The 26,610-nt window shown below is 48.7% G+C and overlaps 1 protein-coding gene and 1 non-coding gene across 6 annotated transcripts; one reads left to right on the top strand and one right to left on the bottom strand.

Annotated features, from left to right (window-relative positions):
* Positions 1–5,245: 5,245 nt before the first annotated feature.
* Positions 5,246–25,616, top strand: LOC122385842 (stress-induced-phosphoprotein 1-like). Of its 5 annotated transcripts, none has more exons than XM_043374427.1 (10): positions 5,246–5,323; positions 7,412–7,496; positions 7,715–7,848; positions 13,248–13,374; positions 14,266–14,411; positions 15,468–15,648; positions 16,638–16,799; positions 18,969–19,072; positions 19,939–20,102; positions 24,867–25,616. In XM_043374427.1, exons 3-10 carry the CDS (start codon positions 7,831–7,833, stop codon positions 24,937–24,939), a joined length of 975 nt encoding a protein of 324 aa, XP_043230362.1. In that variant the 5' UTR covers positions 5,246–5,323; positions 7,412–7,496; positions 7,715–7,830; the 3' UTR covers positions 24,940–25,616. The 5 variants fall into 5 exon arrangements, with proteins under 5 accessions (XP_043230362.1, XP_043230365.1, XP_043230366.1 ...); XM_043374430.1 differs by lacking the exon at positions 5,246–5,323 and adding an exon at positions 5,327–5,395; XM_043374431.1 differs by lacking the exon at positions 5,246–5,323 and adding an exon at positions 6,046–6,064.
* Trnay-gua lies at positions 24,607–24,692 on the bottom strand. The gene is given in 2 exon segments: positions 24,607–24,642; positions 24,656–24,692. It is a non-coding gene; the product is annotated as a tRNA-Tyr (tRNA).
* Positions 25,617–26,610: the final 994 nt, after the last annotated feature.

Genomic DNA, 26,610 nt, shown 5'->3' with positions numbered 1-26,610 from the left:
AAGGGGGGGGGGCGACGGGGGCGGTCGCCCCCCCTGGGTCCTGCCGGGCCCCAAAAGCGGGCCCGGCAGGGCCCGCTAGGCATCAAGAAAGCGGGCCCGAAGGGCCCGCTTTGGGGCCTAGTCAGGAACAATTTGGGGTCGGCTGGGCCAAAAAGCGGAAGGGCATGTTCAGAAGGATTTGTTCGAATTTTTTGGTTCGCGGATGGGCCCCTGGAGCCCTGCCGGGCCACAAACAGGTCCGTAACTGGGCCCTTCGGCCCACTTTTGGGCAGAGCGAGGGCAATTTGGAGCCCGGCAGGGCCCCAAAAGCGGAAAGACCCGTTCAGAAGGATATGCTCGAGCCTTCGAGCTTGAGGAAGAGCCCCTATGGCCCTGCCGGACTCCAAACGGGTCCCTTATCGGGCCCAAAGGTATCGCTTTTGAGCTAATTGGCCCCGGAGAAGTTATGGTTAGCGGATCCGAAAAAAAATCCTCTTCCGTGCCCAGTCACAGGGCCTGTCCGTGCCCTAGATGTGGAAGGGCCCGCTGAGAAGATCTTGCCCAGGCTTTCGGGTCCAAAAAGGGCCCATAGGGTCTTGCCGGTGCTCATATGGGTCCCTAGCCGGGCCCCACAAGCAGACCGGGCCAAGCCAATGACAACCGGGGGCCCGGGAGGTCTACAAAAGCGGAAGGGCCCGCTCAGAAAGCCTTGAAGCAGGCTTTTGAGCTTAAGTATTGGTCCCTCGGCCTCGACAACGTATCAAGAAAGCGAGCCCAGATATACACTTCCGTGCCCAGTCTCAGAAACAGCTTGTCCTGGCCGGGCCCCAGAAACGGAAGGGCCCGCTGAGAAGGCCCTGCCCAGGCCATGGGGCCCGAGGAACAGGCAACAGCCGATGATGGGACCCTTTCGACTGACCTCATGGGGCTGCTCCTGTTTACAGTTCTCCGAACAAAATGAGCTCCATAGTTGCGCCACGGATGGCGTTTGGGACAGGCGGTGGGGGAGGCGTTTGAACACCCTCTCTCTCTAACTCGGCTCCTGGGCCACGTAGCGACACGTAAGCGTACGTGGCATTCGGAAGAGCGTAAAAAATCATGCCGAAAGTAACTCGGTCATTTTCTAGGTCAGGTCAAAGGTCAGGTCACCATAAGTCAGCAAAGGTCACATTTTGCCTATTTCAACATTGTTTGACAACTCCGGCGCATAACCCGGGTACAAACAGAGCTGCAGCGCCACAAAAAAAAAAACGCATTCAATAGTTCTTTTAACGTTCTTTCCGTAAACTGTTCTCAGAATTGACCTGCGATTAACCCGCGCACCGACGGGGGTCCGCGCCAACTTAGAACCGACGGGGGGGGGGGGCGGATGACCGCCCGCCCCCTGAGATCCAGGGCCTATTTTAAGACAATTGGACTGGGGTGGCCAGGCAGTGGTGGCGCCCCTGTCTCTTGTGTGGGCGTCTCCCCCCCCCCACCGAAATACTGCTGTGCGCAGCATTTCGATGGGGGGGGGGGGGGGCGTCGCAATCGAGTCTCAGAATCTTTTCTTTGTGACGGTAGTACGTAAGGGCTAACGTTTCGGGAAAGTGTCTGGAGGCCTTTGTTGGCATAGTTTTTTTTTTCTAACATAGCCCTTTCGGGCGATGCATGGAAAGAATTAAGCCAAAAGTCGGCTGTGCATGGTGCAACCCCCTTTCGTCAGAGAACTTTTACTGCTTATGCCGATGGCCCTCAAATCCCCCCCCCCCCCCCGATCCGTCCATGATAAACACCTTCCCATACCAAGAAGCCGGCGCCACTCGAGGTCACTTTATCTTGAAATTTCGATATCGATGACCTAAGGTCAGGTCAATTTTTCGACCTCTCCATTAGGTATAAGTCAATGGGAGAAAATTGAAAAGCGCCTCTTTTAGACGAACGCCATTCTAAACATTTTCAAACACTAAATTACGAGTTAACATGACACGCTGAACCAGAAAATGGCACCCGTGACCCCTCGTTATGCCCCCGAGGTCATATCAGGTCACGAATGGTATCCAACAGTTTTTCGCTAATAACTTCTGATAGAGGCAAGCTAGAGCGATGAAAACGCCTCAGATGTGTTTGGCTCGACGATACGGATCGACTGATATGCAGCTCGACCATTTCCGGTCAGGTCATTACCTTGACCTGTAGTCAAATTTTCAAGTTGACCTTTCAAGGTCAAATTATAGTTCATTCGACGCGTCTAGACGAGAGGAACACCATGCTGGCAAAAATACTGTCGTGTCTCTCTTGAGTCAAAAGTTATTGAAGAAAACGAAGTTTTTGCACTCTGGAGGCTAAACCGTTGACCTGAGGTCAAACCTGAGAACATTATTCAGAAAGCCCTGTAAAAGAGCTATCGATTGCGCTTTTCCGCGGCGCTGTAGCTCTATTGGTTCCCGAGTTGTCCGTCGGCAGTTTCGAAAAATGTTGAAATAACAAAATTTGAACTTTGATGACCTTTGGTGACCTGACCTTTGACCTGACCTAAAAAATAACAAGTGGGTATTTTCGTCATGGTTTTTGACGTTCTTTCGGATGTCGCTTACCGCGTGTCGCTACTTGGCCCAGGAGCCGACTTAGATGGGGGGTGTTCAAATCCCCGCCCCCCCAGCAGGGCGTGGAAATCCAGGACCCCCAGCGGGGCGCGGGTTAAACCGCCGCTCGCCAGATTTTTCTCTTGGAAATACCCTCGTCAGAAGCAATGCGTGCACGTGCGTTTGAAAATCCATTGTTGATCACACGGCCTGTCTCATAGCCACATGACAAATTTAATTTTGCGGCCGATACTGATAGGGCTCCCAAAGGTGCAGTTGGCGCCCCAGTAGTGGTGTGGCGCCCCAATCGTGTCTGGGCGCCCGAATGTTGATAGGGCTCTTCAGTCGTGGTAGGCGCCCAAGTGCTGGTAGGGCGCGCCATTGCCGGTAGTGTGTCCCAATCGAATTAGAGAGTCCCATAGCTCAGTTGGTAGAGCACCGGACTCCCGGTAGTGAGAGCCCGGGTTCGAGTCGCTCCGGTGCTCGATATTTGAGACTCCTGACGGGGATGGTCTGCGGTTGGTGGGAGCAGCCGCAGCCAGTTGAAGTCAGTTGAGTGGGACAGGTTGTGTCCGGCTTTGAAGGGCACGTTAAACTTAGGCATCTAAATTATTCCGTTACCCGGAATTGCGCGATCGGACGGTAGGGGTCGGGGTCTACGCAACAAGCTCTGCTTAGCGTGGGCTCCGGCTCTGTCAATCCGTCCATTCAAACATTCAAGCTAAATTTATAAAAAAGTAGGGCGCCACAGTTGCGGCAGGGCGCCCCCAGTAGTGAGAGGGCATCCCATTGGTGGTGGTGGCGCCTCAGTGAGCCCTTTTCCCCCTGTCAAGCTGAGTTCGCCCCAAGAATGTATCGCCTCCGTGATTGTCGGCAGCCAATATCTGTGGGCAGACTTTTGGGCTGTTTTGCACTGGGGTGGCAAAGCAAGACGACTGGGGTGGAAAACCGCACCACTGGGGTGGGTTTTGCCACCCCAGTTAACATGTTAAAATAGGCCCTGCTGAGATCTCAAGAACGAAGCAAGATAGCGACAAGCGGTAAACGGCATGGGGTACGCACGGACAAGGTCTACAATTTTTAATTAGGTCATTTCCAGATCAGGTCAAAGATGACGTCACAGGGGTAAAAAAAGTCAAAATGGCGGCGCTAGATATGAAGAGTTTTTCTCGAATAACTTTCGAATTAGCCAAGCTAGGAACAAACTAAGGGCACCATCGTGATCCTCTCGTCAATCCGCATCGAATCATACTCCGTTATCTACTGTAGCTCTGACACGACGTGACAAAGTTGCAAAAAAGTGATTTGAGGTTGGGTCATTCGAAGTAACCTGGTGATCTGACCTTAAAAGTTAGGAGGTTCAAACTTGCACACCATGTGTAAAATTAATGAGAAAATAGTCATGCCAAATTTCGCGGCGCTACGCGCCGCGGTTTTCCCACATAACCTCAAGGGGGGGGGGGCGGATAACAGTCCCCCCCGTCGGTGCTCGGGTTAACGGTTTAGCCTCTTGAGAGAAAAAACTTTTAAAATAGTCGTTTTATGAAACACTTTTTTTCTTTAACAATTTTCGACTCAGGAAAAGGCACGACATTTCTTTTGTCAGCATCGTGTTACTCTCGTCGAGACGCGTCGAATGAACTACATATAATTTGACCTTATCAGGTCATTTAGAAAATTTGAACTAAATTCAAGGTGACCTGACCTGAAAGGTCATGTTGCACATCCGTCAAACCGTATCGTCGATAAGGCCTGAACACATCTAAGGTGTTTTCAACGCTCTAGCGTGTCTCTAACAAATGCTATTGTCAAAAGCTGTGGAGACGTTTCGTGACCTGAGATGACCCCATAGACATAAGGAGGGGTCACGGGTACAAATTTCCGATTTAGGTTGTCATTTTTTATGTAACCAGGTGATTGAGGGTGCCTAGGATGACGTTTGCCTAAAAGAGGCACCTTTCGATTTTCTCCCATTTATAAAACCTAATGGAGAGGGCGCAAAAATTGACTTGACCTTATGTCACCACCGGTATGCAAATTTCGAGATAATCATTTTATACATACTGTTACTCTTATCAATCGCTAAAAGTTTCAAGCCGATCGTTCAGTCGGTGTTGCTATGGAGAGCATTCTAACCTTTTCTGAGGTGAGGTCACTTGACGTGGTCTGGTGACCTGACCTTGAGCGACCTGGGTGTAAAATTTTCATATCTGTAGATAAGATTCATCCCTCTTTTTTATATCCACGTAAAACCGCAAGGAGGAGGTGTTCAAACAGCCCCCCCCCCCCGGCCGGGCGCGGGTTAACGAACTTCAACGGAAGTGAACTGCAAAAACGAACTTCAACGGAAGCTAACTGCAAACATGTTATCAAGGTCGAGAAACGCAAGACAATGCATTTTCATTTACAATGCCAAATTATATCGTAAATTTGCTGTTTTTTCGACATTCTCGAATTTTTACACGCCAGGATAGGCAGTCGCTGTGGGGCCCCTTTTGGCTGACCTCCGGGCCCTTCTCGGCTGTCGCCCCCCCCCTGAGCGAAATCCTGGATACGTGCCTGATTATAGGTATGTGGCTACAGGCTATTCACTATTGTGCAAGATTGCACGATCGTGAAAATCGTTGGTTCCCTCATGATGAAGAAAATACTTGATATGGCAGGAATAACAAATAGACGTTTACACTGCCTTTGTGACGAATGTGGCGCACACTATTTTTGCGTGTGTCAGTGTCAGTCTGTGTCAGTCTGTGTGTCAGTCAACGTCATACTTTTAGTCGGTCAGTTTTAGTCGTTTCAGTGGTTTAGTTTGCTTTGAGATGCTCTTGAGATTTGGATTAGCAGGACACAGGGTATATTGAGTAGCAGCAGGCCCATGTCGTCCCCTATCTCTCTGCGTGTCCACTAACACGAATGACGTCACGCATGTGGGCGGAGCTATGGGCGGAGCCTAACGCACGCGGCAGTCCAAGCCGCCATATTTGAATTTATATTTTAATAGAATCTTGCCGATATTTTGGGTGAAGTCAATTTATATGGATAGCTTGGTGACAGTTTAGCTATACGAATAATAATTTATTATGGATGTGTGTATGTTCAGCTTGGAATTGCAATTAAAGTTCCACACCGCATAGATTCGAACTCGGGACCTTTGGAATACTGCGCGGGCACGCTAACCACTACACTACCGCGACCGCGCGGCGGCCGGCGGCAGGGAGGCTGCGGAGACATGGGGGGACATTTTACGCTTTTATGAAAAAAGCAAAAGATTTAGCGAAAAACACGTAATAGATAACTTGCAGAAAATTGTCTGCTCTTTCAGATAAGATACTTAAGTTTGATATATCTTGTGCAGACTTCATTCTACAGTGCTTCGAAAATCGCTCATTTACATGAGGATTGAACGGGGCTTCGAGACTTGACTCCAAATGACGTCACGAGCTGACGTCACGAAAAGGTAGAATCGCCGGACGACCCTACCTGGTATATAGGGCCTTGAGTAGCAGGACATTGGTCACTTGGTCAGTGAGACGTGGACTTCGTGGCACACATTATATACCCCCGGAGTAAACAATACCATTGTCTTTGAAGTTTGATATTGATGGCAATACTGATACCAGTGTTGATAAATGATAATGCATAATTTTTCAATGAACACTACCTATGTGTTTGTGGGCTCATACCTAGATATCATGTGAAATTGATTATTGTGTTGACATTCAAGGTTGAGGTGTGTTTTTGCAATAAGGTGGCGCACTCAACTTTAACTCAAGGGGTGCTCGAGCATCACAATCTAAATTCCCTTAGTTCTGTTCTATATCCAAGGTCATGTAGCTGATACTGACAAAATCTGCACCTTTTCCTAGCTACTGTCAAGATAAAAATATGTGTTATTGACGATGTAACTCGTATATTTATATTGTATAGGTCACTGCGCACAATGCAGTATGGTTAAATAATTGCGGAAAGTGCAATAGATCTGGCATGCACGGGTATTCATATACTAGGCATCTCACATGCTGCCAGCCATTGGTGAAAAGTCGCAAGACTCTCCAGTTCTGGAAATATTTACAAAATTCTGATATTAAGGTCAATTCAAATAGTCTTACAGAACAAAATATAGTTTAAAGGGACCCTCCCACCTTCAAAAAAGTTAATGAATTGGCATGAAAGTGATGTCGCTCGGTTCAGAAAGAGCAAAAACGAATATCTACCAAATTTCATCGAAAAATATTCACCGGTTTTCAAGATATTAGACTTTTACTTTTGTTTACTTTTTGGGATCTCCGCTGTTCCTAGCGACTTTCTTTGAAAGTGCGGCATTTGTTGCGCGCAAAGCAGCATATACCACCGCGTGCTACAAAACGTTTTAGTCAAACATTTAACGGACGTTCGAAAGCCTGATGACGTCATCAGATTCCCGTAATGGTTAAGAGATAGGGACCACGCTGGTCCCACCCTGCAAGTAAAGGGAAGAAATTTCTTGAACACCATAAAGCTGCGGGGGTTGCGACCAGGATAAATGGTGGTTTCTGAGCCTGGCCGCAAACTTGGCTATCTCAACTCAAAACTAATGTTAAGGTGGGAGGGTCCCTTTAATTTTGCCTAACCTAACCTTACTAACCTACAACCTACAAACCAACAAAACTACAAGCTACAAACTTACAACCTACCAATGTGAAACCTTGCTACTTTATTGCCCTGGGTGCATCTTACAACAAAATTTGCATTAATATCTCAGGAGCTGGAGGTAACAACCTTTCACAAATGAGTGGCAGCATGTGAGATGCCTGTATATGATTGCCCATGCATGTTGGAAAGCAGGAGGCCCTAGACTGGCATTGTCACAGTTACTGGTTATCTTTCAGCCTGAGTAATTGAAGGAGCTGTGGAAGACGTGAGTTGGGTACTGGCGTTGACTATAATCAAGTTGTTAATTTGTTTATTATCGAGGTAAGACATCTTATTCTGAGTCTCCAATCCAGAGCCCCTGCTTGCATGCTTATTTATTTATCACACTCTAATAGTCTTGTGCTTGATATGTTTTAGTAATTAGTAAATGAACAGTTTCTACTCATAGGATTTTTATAAAAGATTAGGCTGCTTTGTCCATAGGTATCAGAAAAGAACAGTGCAATTCTTACAAATGTCTGACCGTCACTCATTCACAGGTATATCAATCAGGGCTGGTAAACCATCCTTGGGGACGGTTACATCAGTTGCTGAAGCTGTCCAGATATTTTGGGCACCCATCTGTATAGCTGCCAATAAAGAGCTAATTGCAGCCATGTCACATAAAGAAGAGGTAAGCTCTTGTCTGGAAATGGTGTTATTTTTGTGGTAGACCTCTCTTGTTCTTAGCAAGAAGGAAACAAGCTTGTGCACAATATGCAAGCTTATTGAAGCTTATTACCAAGAGGGTTGGTATATAGCATGTTGGATGTGTTAACTAACTTGGTAGTAACTTGGTCGGAAGTTTGTCACCATCCGGAGCGTGCGCAACTCGCAAGGAGTGGTGAGCTGGCGAAACGGAAACACGCTGGTCTGAGGAGCCGCTGGTCTGCCTGCTGTCTGCATGAAGCTGTCTGCAATCTGCATGGCCTTCTAAGCCTGGTTGGAAGTACCTAATTGTCTTGTCTTGTCACTCTGTCCTCTCCTGCACCTTGGCCTCCCTGCCTGTTGCCTGCTCACTGGCTAGAGGATTGCTTGGACACTGATTGTGCTAGCGCTAGGACACTGATTGAGCTAGCGCTTGACACTGATTGTGCACGTGTGCTGTGGCTTTTCCTGTTGAGCGCTTGGGAAGCATGACCCGCAAAAGCAGCCAACGGGCGAAGGGTGGGCGGGGAGCAGGTGCTTCTGCCACCAATGCTGCTGAAGGGACTCAACTATGTGGATCTTGCTGTCTGGATGTTGGGGACGACGCGATCGGGTGTGATGACTGTGAAACCTGGGTGCACAACTCGGACATGTGCTCGGGTCTCCCTTCGGATGTTAGGGAAGCTATCTCCAAGTACAGTGGTGATGGTATAAAATTTTCATGCATGCAATGTAGGATCTCCAATGTGACCATGAAAGGCAAATCTGTCCCTGCTAATGCTGATCCTGATGTTGCAGGAACTCTAAAGCAACTATTTCATCAGATCAGGGGAATATGTGGTGTGGTGAAGGAACTATCCAAACAGATCCAATCCCTGACTTCTCTCCAAACAGGCCAGAGATCTCTCGACACTCCTTCAGTGCAGGATCGAGAGGCCCCCATCCAGCCTCTCCCTCGCGCACCTCAGATGGTACCCTCTTCCCAACCGCTCAAGACCATACCCGAGTACAGGTCAGCCATCCGTGAGGAGCTGAGGGAGCTGAAGGAAAGGGAAAAACGTAAAGAGTCCATCATAGTCAAAGGGCTAAAAGCCAACTCAGTCACAGACTTTTCCACCAGCTTTGTTCAGTTGGCAGAGAGACAGTTCAGTGTTAAGGTTGTCCCTACTGAAGTGCAGAAAATCTCTGGACATGCTGATATTTTTCGAGTCAAAATTACTCATGATGACACCCGTAGAGAAATCCTCGACAAAGCGAAGAGCCTCCGGGGCACACGACATGAACATGTTTATATCTCACGGGATCTCACTTATGCTCAAAGAGCTGAGATGTTCAACCGGCGCCAGGCTCGACGAGCCCAGGATAGCTCTGAAACTCTGGGGGCTGTGGGAGGAGCCCCACCTCCCCATCAAGCCATGAGTGTTGACACAGCCACCAACCAAGCCGCCCCAGCCGTAGCTGCGCCATCTGCTGCTCCTACTCCTACCCCATCTGTCCCTGTGGTGCCCCCCTCCAACTCCCAGGGAACCCCGTCAACCCAGGGAAACTGAATCCTAGCCTGCCAAACTCCCTGCCAATTAAAGTTGCCCAACTCAACATAAATGGCCTTGCTCCTAAACTCAGTACTCTAGCAGATTCAGTCATAGATCTTTCCTTGGACATAGTCTGTGTCACTGAATCCCATCTCCTTCCCCTCCTATCAGACTCCTTTGTCGGCATACCCCACTTTAACCTCCTTCGTAATGATGTTGCTGGTCCAGTTGCGAAGCACGGTGTCTGTGCATATGTCAAGAAAAATATTACAATTGGTGACATTGTTTCTCATATTCCCAATGTTCTTGCTTTTCATCTTGTTTCATTTAATGTTTTTATTTTGCTTGCATATCGCCCCCCATCAAACACTCCTGATGACGATGAAAGTTTGTGCTCATTTATTGTCGATTACTGTGTAGGAAAAGAGGTAATCGTCCTTGGAGATTTCAATCTACCGAACTTGGACTGGTCCTCGAGCAGCCCATCCACACATGCCTCTCCTATGGAAAGGAATTTCTACTCTGCCTTTATCTCCCTTGGCTTGCACCAATGGGTTACAGAGACTACCTTCCCTAGATCCGGAAACATCCTCGACCTAGTATTTACTTCTGAAGCTGACAGAATTGGTACCCTAAAAGTGATCCCGCCTCCTCCTGGCTGTGACCACTGCCCTACAGTATTTGACTATGTGTTTACAGATCCCGGGTCCCACGGGTCTCATGCCTCAGTTGGCAAATGTGATGGCCTCATGAGATCTTGGCACAAGGGTCACTACGGAGACATTTGTCGTTGCCTAAGTGCTATAGACTGGGACTGCCAGTTAGCTTCTCTGAATGCTGATGAGTCATACTGTCACTTTGCGTCTATAATCCACGATCTCATTGAGGAATACATCCCTCATAAGCCCCCTGCCAATCAGAAACCTCCATGGTCCACCAGACCTCCCACGTCCCTGATAAATCAAAGGCAGAAAGCATGGGGCCATTACAAAGCTATCAGAGGGCGGCTTGGTAGGCGATCCCAGGAGGCTCTTTCTGCATATGCTGCATTTACATGTGTAAACCGACGATATAGAAATTTTGCTGTCCAGTCCCAGATAAGTTACGAAGAAAAGTTGATACTAGAATCCAAAGAGAATCCTAAACTTCTCCATTCATATATAAGGCACAAGAAGGTTAGCCGACCAATGGTAGGCCCACTGAAAGATGATTGTGGTCAGCTGACAGACCAACCTCAACTAATGACTGAAATCTTTGCAACAGCTTTTGTGTCTGTTTACACCAGAAATGTCCCAGATAACCCTCACCCCCACCAATTATTTGATGGGTCCGTTGGGCATAGCCGTATAAGCCCCAAGGATGTCTATGAAGCTATAGACCAACTTGATGGAAATTCGGCCATGGGCCCTGATGGCATACATCCATTACTACTGAAACAGTGCCGCAATGTATTAGCATACCCTTTGTGTCTAATTTTCAACAGATCAATGCAGGAGGGTAAGGTGCCCATTAGCTGGAAGTCATCATCTGTGATTCCAATCTTTAAGAAAGGTATGAGATATGACCCTCTTAATTATAGACCGATAAGCCTAACATCAACATGCTGTAAGACAATGGAGCGAATTGTATGTGCTCGCCTGAGACATTATCTTGAAAGTAATGAACTACTATCTCCATATCAGTTTGGCTTCAGATCAGGGAGATCAACTATGGAACAACTTCTGCTGTTTTACAACTCAGTTTCTCTTAACACAGATAGAGGACTTGTAACTGATGTGATGCTCTTTGACTTTAGTAAAGCCTTTGATGTTGTGAGCCATGAATTGCTACTAACAAAATTGAGCTTGATTGGTGTTAATGGATGTATGCTACAATGGATATCGTCGTTCCTTACTGATAGAACCATGAGAGTCTGTGTGAGAGGTCTTTTCAGCCAACCTAAACATGTATCTAGTGGTGTACCGCAGGGCTCCGTGATTGGTCCTCTTTTGTTTTTGATTTATATTAATAACATAGCATCCCAATTGCACAGCACATATGCAATATTTGCAGATGACCTTAAGATGTTTGCTTGCACGAACTATGATACTTACAATGATCAATCTCAAAATCACATGAGGAGAGCCCAAAATGACATTGATACATTGCACTCCACTGCAGCTTCCTGGGGCCTCCATATGAACCCAAAGAAGTGTGCGGTGCTCCGTTTCTCCAAGCGAAGAGCTGATCTTGCTGTGCCTAAATATTTCCTTGATGGAGTGCCCATCCAGCCTGCGACCTCCCACGTTGACCTCGGTGTAACCATCGATGTAGACCTGAAGTTCCATGAGCACGTCCAATCCACTGTCCACAAGGCTGGTGGGCTGGCTCACAGTCTTTTGAAGTCCACAGTCTGTAGATCCTCTGAATTCATGCTTTTCCTTCTCACCACTCATATTCGTCCAATAATTGAATATTGTTCATGCGTGTGGTCCACTGGATATTCTAAAGACTTGCATCTGCTAGAAAATGTACAAAGAAAATGGACGAAACACATCTCCGGGTTGTGTAACCTAAGTTACTGCGATCGTCTAAAAACACTTGACTTGTACTCAGTTCAGGGTAGACTATTAAGAGCTGACCTCATCCAGTGCTGGAAGGTCTTCCATGGACACTCTTGTATATCGCCTAAAGACCTGTTTGACCTGGCCCCCCAAGGTCGAACCAGAGGACACTGCTTTAAGATTCTCCTGTCACATAGTCGCACTGATGTTAGAAAGCGTTTCTTCTCTGTTCGATGTGTACCTATATGGAATTCATTGCCTGAGGAAGCAGTATGTACTCCTAACTTGAAAACCTTTAAACAATTGTTACACGCCCACCTTCATGACTCTCTGTATGCATACACTTAGTTTAGATTAGGTTAGGACATTGTCGATATTCTCATTGCAAGTCTCTAGTTTACTGATTTTGTTGCCAACTATCACATTGGAAGACGCTCGATTCCAGTTGTAGTGTGTACTCTGATGGCCTTATTGGCAGTTGTGTACCCAGAGAACTGGCGCGTCTCAGAATCTTGGGTTCCTTATCCTATCCCGGACCATCCCCAATCACATCCTAATAAGACTAAGGGAACCCTACCAGGTAAGAATACCAGGTAAGAACAGGTAAGTGAAGTTTGGTTTTTCCATTTATTTAATGTATGTGCTAGAGATAACGTATTTTCTTTGAATAAGCTATGAAATGTGTATTATCCCATGCTACCATTCCAATGTCTGTTTCATTCATGCTTTCTTGCTAATGGGTCAGTTTTTTCAGGCAAGATATTATTCACTAGTAAACATTGTATTTGGTTTAATCCACTGCTAAAATTGGTAGAAATTGTGAGATTTTTTTTTTGTTTCATCATAAGCCTTATCATCTTCCGTTGCGAGTCGTCTTTGTTATCCGTGACGGTTCGCGGTCATTTGGACGGCGATAACGCCGCTGCACGCGCAGCGAGCGCCGGCCGATAAGAGGGGTGCAGCTGGGTGATTCACACCACTGGATGTACGGCCAGCGTCTGTAGGACGAACTCGACATCCGATAAGACTGGGTGATGGCGAAAAACAAGGAGAGGCTCGAAAACGGTCGTTAATAGAGAGTCAGTTGTACTTCAGACTTCTTTGATATACATCATCCGGCGATATCAGCTTTTTGCGATATTTAACTTGAAATCTGAGACCTTTGCTATGTATCCCTATACGTGATGTTGCAGTCGATTGCTGTACAGCCTAGTCGTTTGCTGCTTTCTGGTAGGATTTTTTTCATCGGGAATCAGTACTTAAAATGTTGGTTACAGCTGGCTGCTCACGACCTACCCGCTTCCACACAGGCGTTGAAGGAGAAGGAGCTCGGCAATGCCGCCTACAAGAAGAAGGACTTTGAGGAGGCGCTGGCACGCTACCGCAAGGCGTATAAGCTCGACCCTACCGACATGCGTTTCCTCCTCAACCAGGCCGGTAAGATCGACAATGGCCCAGTCTGGCAACGTGCCCTAAAAGCCCAATGTACAAACAAACAAACAAACAAACAAACAAACAAACAAACAAACAAATCACAGACGATGACATGATGATGATAAGCATATTTTAATTGACCGAATCCTCAATTGAATCAGGATATGTAATTTTATCATTTATGCATATTCTGATTCAGGGGAAGATTCGCTCAGTCAAATATGCTGAGCCACTTTTTGAAATTTGCAAACACCGCATTGATCTTATTCGTAAATTTTGGGATACGAAAACAGACCGGTAATACGTAAATGCGTGCTGAGATATGCACCGTGTAAATACAAATGTAGGGAACTTTTCCTTCGTTGCAAAGGGATAACCTCTGGTCATATTTTTGGCTCATTCGAAATCGAACCGCAGATTGTTTTACTTCTTAATTCCAGCGTGAATGAAGATGCCTGTATAATTTTGTTACACCCTATGTGTAGTCCTCGGGGAATAACGCTGCCGTGGGCCTTTCTCTGAATCGTTATCTTGCTTACTGCTTTCGAAAACAACGAAAACTGGAAAAGGTCTATGACTGATTTTATTGTCATTAACCACGTTTATGCTCAACACACTACACAGTTACTTAATCAGCTAGGAGTTTTATTCTGGTAAAAATGAGGAAAGTGTTTCTCATCATGGAGGCTAAAGGCCACATAAGTTGTCTTGTTTGTATATTTATTCTGGTTTCTATATTCCCCCACATAAAGTTGCGGATATCAAATTTTTGGACTGTTTTCTTTTTGATCGAATTGATTGAGTGGGTGCACCTCTGACATACCTCATTACGCATGTTATCCCGGTCTCTCTGAGTGTCTGTGACGCGTCCCGGACCCGCGCGCCGCCTTCCAGCCGCGATGTTTGAGAAGGGAGACTACCAGACGGCCGCCAAGTTCGCCCGCGACGCGGCCAAGGTGGGAGAAGAGAACGACCCCGACAACAAAAAGCTGATCGCCAAGGCTTACGTGCGCTCCGCGCGCAGCTACGAGAACTTCAAGGTGGGCAGCGCACTGGCTTAGTGATCAAGCAGCCCCGTCCGTGTGGGGCGCCACGGGGCAGCTCTTAGCTGGGCTCTATCGGGCGAGAGTTTGATGTAAATGCACCGGAACCGCTGGGTACACGATATGTGCCCGCACTCGGAGGACCGTTTGGGTTCAATGCTGTGTTCCTACTGATGCATTCTATGGTGGGTATGGTAAGAGTGATAAAAATTATACAAAATGCTATTTGCTATGGACTCTCCTGTGTAAATATCGATTTGAACGTGATTCTGATCTGGCTTTTCATGACAGTTAAGTCGTGGACTAACAAAGACTGGCGTATGATGCTTATTTCATAGCTGTGCTTACAGTTCATCTTCTTGTGTAATGTGTCTTTCAGAATATTTGTAAATCAGGCAGCCATGCATTAAAGGGACCCTCCCACCTTAACATTAGATTTGAGTTGAGATAGCCAAAATGGGGTCCCTGGCTCACAATTACCGGTTCCGGCACTCACAACATCGAGAAATGCCTTAAATAGGAAATATTGAATTTCAAAATTGCAGCATTTTGATTCAGAGGGGCTAATGCTTAGGAATACCCCTCTGAATGTGTGACGTCAGCGCAAATATCAAACGATTTTTAAATGTTTGACTAAAACGTTTTGTAGCACGCGGTGATATATGCTATTTGCGCGCAACATCTGCCGCGAACGCCGCACTTCTAAAATAAAGTCGCTAGAAACAGCGGAGATCCCAAAAAAGTAAACAAAAGTAAAAGTCTAATATCTTGAAAACCGGTGAATATTTTTCGGTGAAATTTGGTAGATATTTGTTTTCGCTCTTTCTGAACCGAGCGACATCACTTTCATGCCAATTCATAAACTTTTTTGAAGGCGGGAGGGTCCCTTTAACTTGCAGAATGTCATTCCCTGTACTGGAACACGTCATGCTGGCATATCTTTGTCACGTCCATTCAGCATCGCCACTGTGTATTCGTGTTGCATGCTCCCGTTGTAAGCTGTATATTGTACGTTTTGCGCTGTTGTCTCAGTAATTGTATTGTCTCCGGCAGCATTTTTCATTCGCCCGGAGATACTACCAGGAATCGCTGAAGTATGAGTATTCCAAAGAAATCGAGGATATGCTGCCTAAATTGGAGGAAACAGCGAAGAAGGTCGATGTGGAACTGGACCGCCGCCATATCGGAATGGCAGATTTAGAGCGGGAATATGGCAACTTTCGTTACAAACAGCGTGAGTGTCCCCGCGGCCCTGGGACTATGCGGGACGCAACCTCCGCGTGGGCTCATTGGAGGAAACATCTAACGAGTGAGGGTGTTGTTTGGATAACTTTGCCGCGGGATGGGATTTTTGAAGAAAAAAGTTTGTTCATTAGCTTCTAAGCCTGTAATTCTAAATCAGCCATGGACCTGATCAAATCAGCTTAAACTTTGTTGAGAAAAAAGTATGTTTTAGTTCATGCCTGTGTAACGGGTGCGCAATGGTTCGTTCCATGATCGCCCCTCTGACCCCAGTAACGGCATACTTAGATATGGGACCAGACCAACGTTTACTGCTGAGCCCCCCCCCCGCCCGCGGTGAGGGCTCACGGCCCGTCCTGGCTCAGTCGGGTGGGCTGAAGCCCCCCCGCCCCCCCCCCCCCCTCCACCCCGCCCGCGGCGAGGGCTCACGGCCCGTCCTGGCTCAGTCGGGTGGGCTGAAGCCTCCCCGCCCCCCCTCCACCCCGCCCGCGGCGAGGGCTGACGGCCCGTCCTGGCTCAGTCGGGTGGGCTGAAGCCCCCCCCCCCGCCCGCAGCGAGGGCTGACGGCCCGTCCTGGCTCAGTCGGGTGGGCTGAAGCCCCCTCCGCCCGCAGCGAGGGCTGATAAGTCCTGGCTCAGTCGGGTGGGCTGAAGCCCCCCCCCCCCCGCCCGCGGCGAGGGCTGACGGCCCGTCCTGAGCCCCCTCCCCCTCCGCCCGCAGCGAGGGCTGACGGCCCGTCCTGGCTCAGTCGGGTGGGCCGTCAGGCTGCCGGCCCCAGCTGATTGTATGGTCGTCAAGTGTGATTGGTTTGAATGCCTAACGTGTTAATAGACGGTTTTTGTGATGTAACATATTCTTACGCTATTTTTTACGTTTTAATAGCCCGCCGTTTTGGACGCTAATGACCAATCCGGGCGTCGTGAAATCGTAAATCACCACATCACCGTCTGACCCCTCTCCGCTCCCCCTCTCCTCCCCCAGGAAAGTACGACAAGGCCTTAGAGTCCTACGAGGCGTCGATCAGGCGGAATGCTGATAAGCCGCACGCGTTCAGTGACCGTGCCGAATGCTACCAGGCGATAGGCGAACACGACCTGGCGCTGAAGGACTGTGACACGAGCATCCATCTGGACTCCACCCATAGTGAGTGGTCGGGACCGACCTATAGACAGCCTCTATTCTATAGAGCCTTGGGACCGACTGGCAGGGGGTGGGGGGCGCTGCCTTGAGCTTGGTGGCGGTCGAGGATATTGGTAGGATGTTGAGAGGATACTCAGAGTAGAATATCGGAGCAGCAGGACGCTATTGATAGGCTTAGGCACTCATCGACCGATCGACAAGCGGTCTTCGGCATCATATGGCTTCATCCAATGTCCCAAAATTTGTCGATTTGGGTGGGAAATGACATCCAAAGGAAATCCATTTTCCACTCTCACCACCAATTTTTAAGAACAATTTTCCACTCCCAACCAAGAAAACCTAGATTTTTTTTTACCTCTAGAAAGAGCGGTTGTCAGTTCTGAATGCCCGGTTTAGCATCAAACATTCTACATCCTAGAATAAAATCCATGTTTTATGGCGTTTCTCACTCTTTTTGGATCTAATCAAATCAGCAGTTTTCCACTCTCCCCTCTTTTTGGTGGGTAATTTTCCCCTCTGACACCCCAGACAAAACTCAATTTTGGGACACTGGCTTCATCCCATAAATCATGAATGCAGCTACTTTCTATGCATGTGCATTACCACCACTTGCCGTGCCTCGTGCAAAACGATGAGGTCAAATTTGCAACAATTGCAATACCTTGCCGATCGTGCCTAAACTGATATGTAGCCAGGAGGCGCCCACCCGGGCAATGCATTCACATTTGCCTTCGTAAATGGGGTGCTACGGCGCGTGCGCACCTACAGAGGTCACTTCCAGATCTCGGAATTTATCAACATTAAAACGGAATTCATTGTTCTGAGAGCATCCCACAAAATTTAAGCTACAAATTTCGCTGTGAAATTTGGCAGATCAAAATCAGTACTGTACAATCGGCTAAAATTCCGGGCGTCACCGTTGCCTCGTGTCTGTCGTGGAAGCAGTATGTCTCGATTATCGTCAGACGATGCTACTGATCGGACTTGCCGGAATGCAGAGCGGTATCCCGTGCGAATCCAGGCCTCTGCTTGTAGAGGCGCTGGTGGTACCCCACTTTGCGTGTCTGTGCGGGAAAGCTGTACTGCGGCCCGCCAGAAGAGAGGCCGTGAGCTCTGGAGCCCGCCTTGTCTCCGGGTTAACCGCAGGGACCACGTCAGCGGCTCATTCAGAGCTGGGCTGGAGCGGTATGGGTGACATGGTAGTGGAGCACGGCCTGTGCACGATGCATCACCTCTTACACGATGACATTACCCCGGAACTGTTGCGCGCACGCCGCACACATCCCATGTCGCGTCGATGCGTCTACTCAAACAACCAGAGCCATATAGACGACCGTTTTCTGGAGGCGCCACGCACTCCGCCGAGTTTGCCCGCCGTGCGTTTCTGGCGCTAGCCGTCAGAACAGGGAACCGGCTACCGAGCCATGTGAGGAACTCGCCAGCTTTGACGGTATTTAGACGTGGCCTAGGTGGAGACTGATGATAACACATCTTATCATTATTTTATGCCATATTCATTTTATTGCTTTGTATTTTACCTCTTACCTTTTGATCGCCGTGTGTGACTGTGTGCTGAAAACCCATTTTATGGATGCAAGCTGAACTACATGATTAATTGATCAATCTCGAGAACGGCTGGGCCGATTGCGCTCAAATATGAAAAACGGTTAGTGACCGGCGAGCAGGGCGCCGTGAAAGTCAGTTGAGACCCAGTTTCCACGTGTGCGTGCGCACGTGCAGGGTGCCTCTTCCACATCTCAAGGACGGCTGGGCCGATTGTGTTCAAATTTTGCACACCGCTAGAGATCGGTTAGTAGGGTGCCGTGCACACTGCACAAGTCAGTCGAAAGAACCCTCTCGCACTTCCGCTCGTGGGGGGCTTACTCTCGATGGCTCGTTTTTCGCCCCAGAAGGCGGTCTTACTGATGTTTTTGGCATGTGTGGGACGTAGGTTCATGTCTCACTCTCATGCGGGTTGATATTTCTGCAACTTCTTAGTCGATTAACTTGCTTTCTTTTTGTACGGTAACCTTATCTTTTCTCCCAGTTATTTCACTACTCTCAGGGATTTGGGAGGTGCCTAAATGTAGGTATGCCACAGGTGTTGAGTGACTGCGTGGAAACGCGGCGTTGAAGGCATGACATGTTAAAAGTGATGACCTCTGTTCTCAGTGAAGGGGCACCTTGGCAAAGCCATTTCGCTGAGGGCCAAAGGGGATTACGAAAATGCCCTGGAGTCTTTCCGGCGAGCCATCCAACTCGACGAAAACAGTGTGGTGAGTCGTTGTTTAAGAGGTCACCGTTTCGATAATTAGCTCGGAAGTCGGAAACGGTTAGGCTAGGGAACGTCTGATAGTGGGTGCTCTATCATCTTTGAAACATTTGTGAAATCGTTGACGCCCATTGTCCATGTTTTTCAACAAGTCTCGTATTGCAGTGATTTATGTTAATACGAGTAGATTAAGAATATGACCACTCTCTCTGGCTTATCAGCCGCAGAACAACCCCACTAACACCGGAACTGTCGGTTTGTCAATTTATATCATGGCGCTGCTTGTGTGGGACGTGTTGGTACCGCTTACCAAACTCTAGAGCACGCACACACCTACCATCATTTTAAACAAGAGTGTTTTATATTACATTGCGTCACCATCTTTTAGCCTTGTCATTGAGCTAGTCGTTACATGTCTTTTTTTAGCTTTTTTTAGGCATCACTCACGCCACTGCGTCCATGTATATTTTATTCTGTATATCATGGCAGCCGGTATGTGTATTTGTATGACGCTGTGGTGTAACAAGCCAATTGTATATTGGAAACCACAAAGATATGCGAAATAATACCGTGCCTTGCTAGCAATATCTCGCTCCAGGTACCCCTTCGGACTTTGCTGCTGCTGTTAGTCGGTGCTTGCGGTACACCCTCTGTCTCAGTCTCTATCTGTCTCTGACTCTCTCTCTCCTCTCTCTCCCCTCTCTCTCTCCCTCTCTCTCTTCCCCCTCTCTCTCCCTCTCTCTCTCTCTCTCTCACTTCCCCCCCTCTCTCTCTCTCTCTCTCTCTCTGTCTCTGTCTCTGTCCTGTTTCTGACTCTCTTTCTCTCCCTTTTCCCTCTCTAACCGCCCTCCCTCTATCGACCGTCGACAGGAGGCGCTCAGAGGCTACAAGGAGGTGATGATGATCCTCAACAGCGACCCAGCGGGAGTGGAACGACGCGCGCGCTACGATCCTCTGGTTGACGATACCATGAAAGACGAGAAGATGATGGAAATTATTCAACAGATGCGGGACGACCCGCTCGCCGGCAGAGAGTACGTACACGGGGGGGGGGGGGTAGGAGGGAGGGAGGGCTTTGGCGTGACCCTCTTGGTAGGGGGGACGGGGGCTCTGTTTAAAGGGACCCTCCCACCTTAACATTAGTTTTGAGTTGAGATAGCCAAGTTTGCGGCCAGGCTCAGAAACCACCATTTATCCTGGTCGCAACCCCCGCAGCTTTATGGTGGTCAAGAAATTTCTTCCCTTTACTTGCAGGGTGGGACCAGCGTGGTCCCTATCTCTTAACCATTACGGGAATCTGATGACGTCATCAGGCTTTCGAACGTCCGTTAAATGTTAGACTAAAACGTTTTGTAGCACGCGGTGGTATATGCTGCTTTGCGCGCAACAAATGCCGCACTTTCAAATAAAGTCGCTAGGAACAGCGGAGATCCCAAAAAGTAAACAAAAATAAAAGTAATATCTTGAAAACCGGTGAATATTTTTCGATGAAATTTGGTAGATATTCGTTTTTGCTCTTTCTGAACCGAGCGACATCACTTTCATGCCAATTAATTAACTTTTTTGAAGGTGGGAGGGTCCCTTTAAGGAAAATTTTGAAATACTTAAGTTTTAAGGCCTCTGGAGGATGCTACCTAGGTCCTATCAATTTCATCTCCCTATAGACGTTCCTTTGACACTGAGGGCATTGCGAAGCTGCGACATGTTAGGGTCGTGCAGAGCTGCTGGTTCACTTACGATGTCATGGTTCAGGGACCTGACCTGAAAATGTAGTTAGTGTCACAAGATCCGGCTTGAATCAAAGGTTAGGGAATACAAGGGACTAGCTCGTTATCGCCAGGGTGTTCCGAGAGATAGTAAAAAAACAAACAAAGAAACAAACAAAAACAGGAGTGGCACCTGCATTCGCCATCCCCCACCCCCTCCCCTTCCTCGGTCGACGAGGGTTAATGGAGAGCATGGGAATTAGGGTGTGTCATCAGTAACAGAACCAAATGCCGTAAAGAAATTCCTTGGCACTGAGACCTGCAAACACACGGCATAGCAACCGTTTTTGCAAAAAATTAAAATTCGTGCGGCGCCAGCCGTTCAAAGTTTTGGCGCCCGGCGTTGCAGTCTCCAATGCTGAGCGTCACCCAGCACTGCGAGTAACACCAAGTATTGCAGCAGGTAATAATGCAAAATAACTACCGCTGAAAATGATGCTTTTGAGCGCTTCTAAGGCTGATTGTTGCAAAAAGCATGTCATTAGAGTGTCCAATTACTGTTTTTATTGTGCTCAATGAATTAAATCGAGCATTGCTACTGAAACTAAAGAAAAAACTGCCCGATTTTGAGAAGCGGGCGGGGTGGAACTGGAGGCGGAGACGGGAAGTGACTCAGATTCGTCTTCTGAAAACACCGACTCCGAAGCATCCTCTGGGCGGTGCTTCTTCTTCTTCCTCTTCTTCAGCATGTCATCTCGTGTGACCCGGCCAGGGAGTCCCGGATGAGTCCAGCCTCGGTGGAAAGGATCTCCCTCAGCGTCGGCAAAGGGCCCCACGGGCGGGTCCGTGGCCCCTGGTAGGCGGGGTAGTCGACCAACAGGTGTTTGGCCGAGTCCGGTTCGTCGCAACGGACTTTCTCGTCAGACTCGGCCGGACCGAGTCGGAATCGGGTGTCTCCGGTGAGTGGGGAGCAGCTCACGCGGAGCTGTGCCACTGTGATCGACGCTCGGCGGTCCAGTTCTCTCTCCGTGGCCCAGAGCGCCACATCGTCCGCATTCGCAGATGTGTACCTCCAGTTCCCGAGCCGCAGTTATAGCCGGTCATACGAGCCTGCAGGGTTAGCGTCCGATGGCTGCGTTGGTCCTTCAGGAAGACAGCCTCCTCCTGAGTGACTCAGTGGGCGGTGAGACTTGTGCACCTGCTCTGAGAGTTGCATTTGCATTTGGCGATATCCAGGAGTTGTTGAATTATGCAGTGGCGGCGCTTTGTTCCTTCCTGTGTCTCTGGTGTTTTGTTCAGAAGTCTGTACTTGTAGGGCTGTCTGTAGGGCTTATAGCAGTCCCTTTTGATCACTTTCGTCGTGTGTTTTACATAGATCGCGAACAGGGATTCCTTCATTAGTTCAGAGTTGCCTTGTCCTTTTTTCGCCACGGCCCTAAATGCACTATTTGTTGGATTTCTTCTTTGAGCACTCAGCCACCTGACATAACTGAAGGCCTCTGCTTTAGTCAGCAGTCGCTGTTGGGACAAAAGTGCCGGCTGTCCTATCACGAAATGTTTTGTACGCGGCCGTGTCACTTTCGGCAGGGCCCTATGCTATCCGGATCATAATTCACGAGGCGAAAAAAACGTAGCTGATTAGGAAATGCCCATACGACAATTATAGCACGACACAGGGAACCAGCAAAGCGCCGCCACTGCATAATTCAACAACTCCTGGATATCGCCAAATGCAAATGCAACTCTCAGAGCAGGTTCAAAAGTCTCATCGCCCACTGAGTCACTCAGGAGGAGGCTGTCTTCCTGAAGGACCAACGCAGCCATCGGACGCTAACCCTGCAGGCTCGTATGACCGGCTATAACTGCGGCTCGGGAACTGGAGGTACACATCTGCGAATGCGGACGATGTGGCGCTCTGGGCCACGGAGAGAGAACTGGACCGCCGAGCGTCGATCACAGTGGCACAGCTCCGCGTGAGCTGCTCCCCACTCACCGGAGACACCCGATTCCGACTCGGTCCGGCCGAGTCTGACGAGAAAGTCCGTTGCGACGAACCGGACTCGGCCAAACACCTGTTGGTCGACTACCCCGCCTACCAGGGGCCACGGACCCGCCCGTGGGGCCCTTTGCCGACGCTGAGGGAGATCCTTTCCACCGAGGCTGGACTCATCCGGGACTTCCTGGTGGAGACGGGCCAGGTCACACGAGATGACATGCTGAAGAAGAAGAAGAAGAAGAAGAAGCACCGCCCAGAGGATGCCACGGAGTCGGTGTTTTCAGAAGACGAATCTGAGTCACTTGCCGTCTCCGCCTCCACCCCGCCCGCTTCTCAAAATCGGGTAGCTTCTTCTTTAGTTTCAGAAGCCATGCTCGATTTAATTCATTGAGCACAATAAAAAGAATAATTGGACACTCTAAGGACATGCTTTTTTGCAACAATCAGCCTTAGAAGCGCTCAAAAGCATCATTTTCAGCGGTAGTTATTTTGCATTATTACCTCCTACAATACTTGGTGTTACTCGCAGTGCTGGGTGACGCTCAGCATTGGAGACTGCAACGCCGGGCGCCAAAACTTTGAACGGCTGGCGCCGCACGAATTTTAATTTTGGTGGACTCGGATATGGATGAAAATTCATTATTGATCAATGTGCCAAGGAAAAACCTTACGGCGTTTGATTCTGCGAGAATCACCCCCTCGATGACACACCCTAATGGGAATCCTGGCAATAGCGACGCCTCTGCGTAGGCCGTGCCTTACTGCTATTATAACGGCGAGCATTTGTGAGTTACGACTTAAAGGTAGTGTGCCAGCTTTCTTGGACCGTATGGAGTTAATGGCCCAGGTAAGGAGAACCGGATTTTTAGAACTTATCCATACCTTCAAAACTCATGGAAACGTCTTAAATTCTTCAAATTTTGAGTACCCCAGTGCGAAATTCGCCCCGACGGGTTGTCGGTCGTACCCCAACCACATTTCACACCACTATGAACAATAAATGCACACACTGAAATCGCTATTACCGATATGCTCATCCAATCAAGTTTCGATAAACCCGTTCATCATCATCTCCTGCGGTTTCGAACACGCCTGTTAGGTGGCTTCTGATGCTCGTCGAGGTCGGAATTTCCAAATACGCGTGGTGCGTCGGGCCGCGCGCTCTGACTTCGGCCAAGAAAAATGCGTCAGCTGATCATTGTCATTTCTGCCACTTGCGTGTGGTGAAATGGGGTCATAACTTATAAGACGGCTTTTTCATATCAATTATTTTACATAAAATCATATTTCAAACCATAAATAATGTTCGACAGCCAAATAAAAGAAACAATACCAATACAGTTTAAGGCTCGACATTGTGTTGTCTACGATTAGACAGCTGATAACTCATTCCCGTACGTCGTATGGTCGTAACACTATAATGACCTTTGCTTATTGTCACAAGTGCGCCGCATTCGCGATTGTTGCCCGACGCCTGTTTGCAGGTGAGCCCACTACAGTTGTTATACATATCTAAAAACCGAAAAACTTTTAGGCGAAAAAGGCACTATTCCAGGCCCATTTTTGATTTTTTTTTTGCGATATTATGTAAAAACAGAAGCTTCTTATCCTAGGAAAAATAAAATGGGGAATCTTTCAAAGGTGGCACACTACCTTTAAGCCAAGCAATGGTAATGAGTTAAAGGCACGGAAACTTTACCACCTAGTTCTGTCCTAATTTGGTACCTATTTTTTGCATAGGTAATCTCTAATGGTAGAGCAGTGTGATAGAGAGAGGCCGCTATATTTCCTTTGCTCTAGTTAGGTTGCGGTACCGACTGGATTTGATAAGAAAAGTCCTCCGGGCCGGATTTGAACCAGCGACCTATGGATGCCTGTGTGTCCGCTACAGTCCACCGCTCTACCAACTGAGCTACCAGAGGAGTTGGGGCCGATGGGCTTGAAAACTGGTATGCACAGTGTTGTGTATCCTCTCAGAATTCATGCAGGATCCTTTTTACATACGCGCTGTATGGTCTCTTGGCTCTTGGACGACATGTAGCTTTGAAACTCACCGTGTCTCTCTCCTGACTTATCCATCTCTCTCTCTTTGCCAGGCATATGAAGGACCCGGAGGTGGCGCACAAGATTCAAAGGCTGGTGCAGTCGGGTATACTCTTGTTCCGCTGATACTCCCGCTCTACCCTGTCGTCTGGAGCGACGGCTGACCCCGGCACGTGTCTCACCCGAAATGGGCACGAACTCGGCCAGGCAGGGTCGATATCAGTGAGAGTCCGCCGTCGGAGCGCGTTCGTATCGCGGTCGTGGCCGGCGCGAGTGTGTGTGTATGTACCAGTGTGTACTCTAAGCGGCGATTTTAAGCTGGATACTGGTAGCCACCGGCGGCAGTGGCGCAGTGGCGAGCGTGGCGCTTATGATACATTCGCGGTGTGCCGGAGTGGGACAAACCCGCCGTCCTGTCGCGCCCGGTCCATCCGCAGCAATTCGTGATCCAGGGTGGGCGGTATCACCCGATGGGCGACATTCCCCCGCCCTCCCCTGCCATGAATAGTGATACGATACCGTCTGTGTGTTATGTAGGTGGCGCTAGGATGACTGCGCGAGCAAGGCATACTGCGCCGGGCTTGGAGGCTGAGCTTGTTATTGATCATAAGTGCTGTTGCTAATTGCTTTTATCTGCCTGCCCAGACCAATGTCTCCCCCTAATTCCTATCATCCTTCCGGCTCTGCAATGGTCTTGTCGACCGAAAGGGCCTAACCCAACAAAACAAACAAACAAATTGCTTTTATGTTTGCCAATGACCGTCTTTCTATCAATAAGCTAAAATATATTCATATGCTTTTTATCGTTTGGACTTATCATGATTGCGAATTGCCATTACCAAAAAAAGTTGAATAGGCCTAGTTATCAACTGACCGGGCGAATTCGCGCTAGGTACTTGCCCTAGTCTTTAGCGACGTGCTGTATGTATTCGCATTGTTCGCTAGAAGATGCGTGCTAAGTAAGAAGTGATGTGTTTATGGAAAACGATCCTTGCGGTCGAAAGGTTCTGCCGAGTGCCGAGTCCTTTCAACTCCTTTGGACGAATTATTTGGATCGGGAAACCCAGTGTTCTCGGGTTTTGCGAGGGCCATTGCAAACGGTACGGACATCAATGAGTTAGTCAAGGCGCGGCTTCACAATATGTCCGCCAGGTGGTGCGGCCATCTGCAATGTGCCTCAAGTCATCAGTTGATCAATGCCATCAGGGGCGTAGGCAGGGGGGGGGGGGGCACTGGGCCATGGCCCCCCCCCCCTTGGGCGCCGAAGGCGCCCTCCAATCGCAAATGCAATTGTGATATAATCGAATCGAAAAACAATCGCGACTGGAGGGCGCCCTCCAATCGCGAATGTGTTTACAGGGAAAATACGGATGGAGGGCGCCCTCGGAGGACGCCCATTCCAAATACGCCCTCCAAATACGGTTGGAGGGCTCCCTCGGGCGCTCTCCAACCACATTTGTAGGCTGTAGCTCTCTAAGCGTAACGGTGGTCGCCTATGTAAGCCGCTGTCCTGTAAATAAGCGCCCTCTCACCCGAAGGCGCCCTCCTGTAGGTCGCCACCCTGCTACACATTGCCGCCCTTCTGCTGATCGGCGTCCTCATAATTATTGGCGCTCTCCTACCTATTGAGCCCTCATGTGAAATTTTGAAGGCCGCCTTTCTCCCTTTTGGCACCCTCTTGTTCAGTGCCGCCCTCCTACCTATTGGTTCCCTAGTCCTTCCTGTTGAATGTTAATCGGGGCCCTTCTATTGGCGCCCTCGTGTAGATCGCCGCCCTCCTAACCACTGGCACCCTCC

The sequence above is a fragment of the Amphibalanus amphitrite genome, unplaced genomic scaffold (assembly GCF_019059575.1).
Source record: "Amphibalanus amphitrite isolate SeventyFive unplaced genomic scaffold, NRLGWU_Aamphi_draft 000233F_arrow, whole genome shotgun sequence".
In the NCBI taxonomy this organism is placed as follows: Eukaryota; Metazoa; Arthropoda; class Thecostraca; order Balanomorpha; family Balanidae; genus Amphibalanus; species Amphibalanus amphitrite.
The sequence above is the reverse complement of the archived record's forward strand: the minus strand, read 5'-3'. Positions and strand labels throughout refer to the sequence as shown.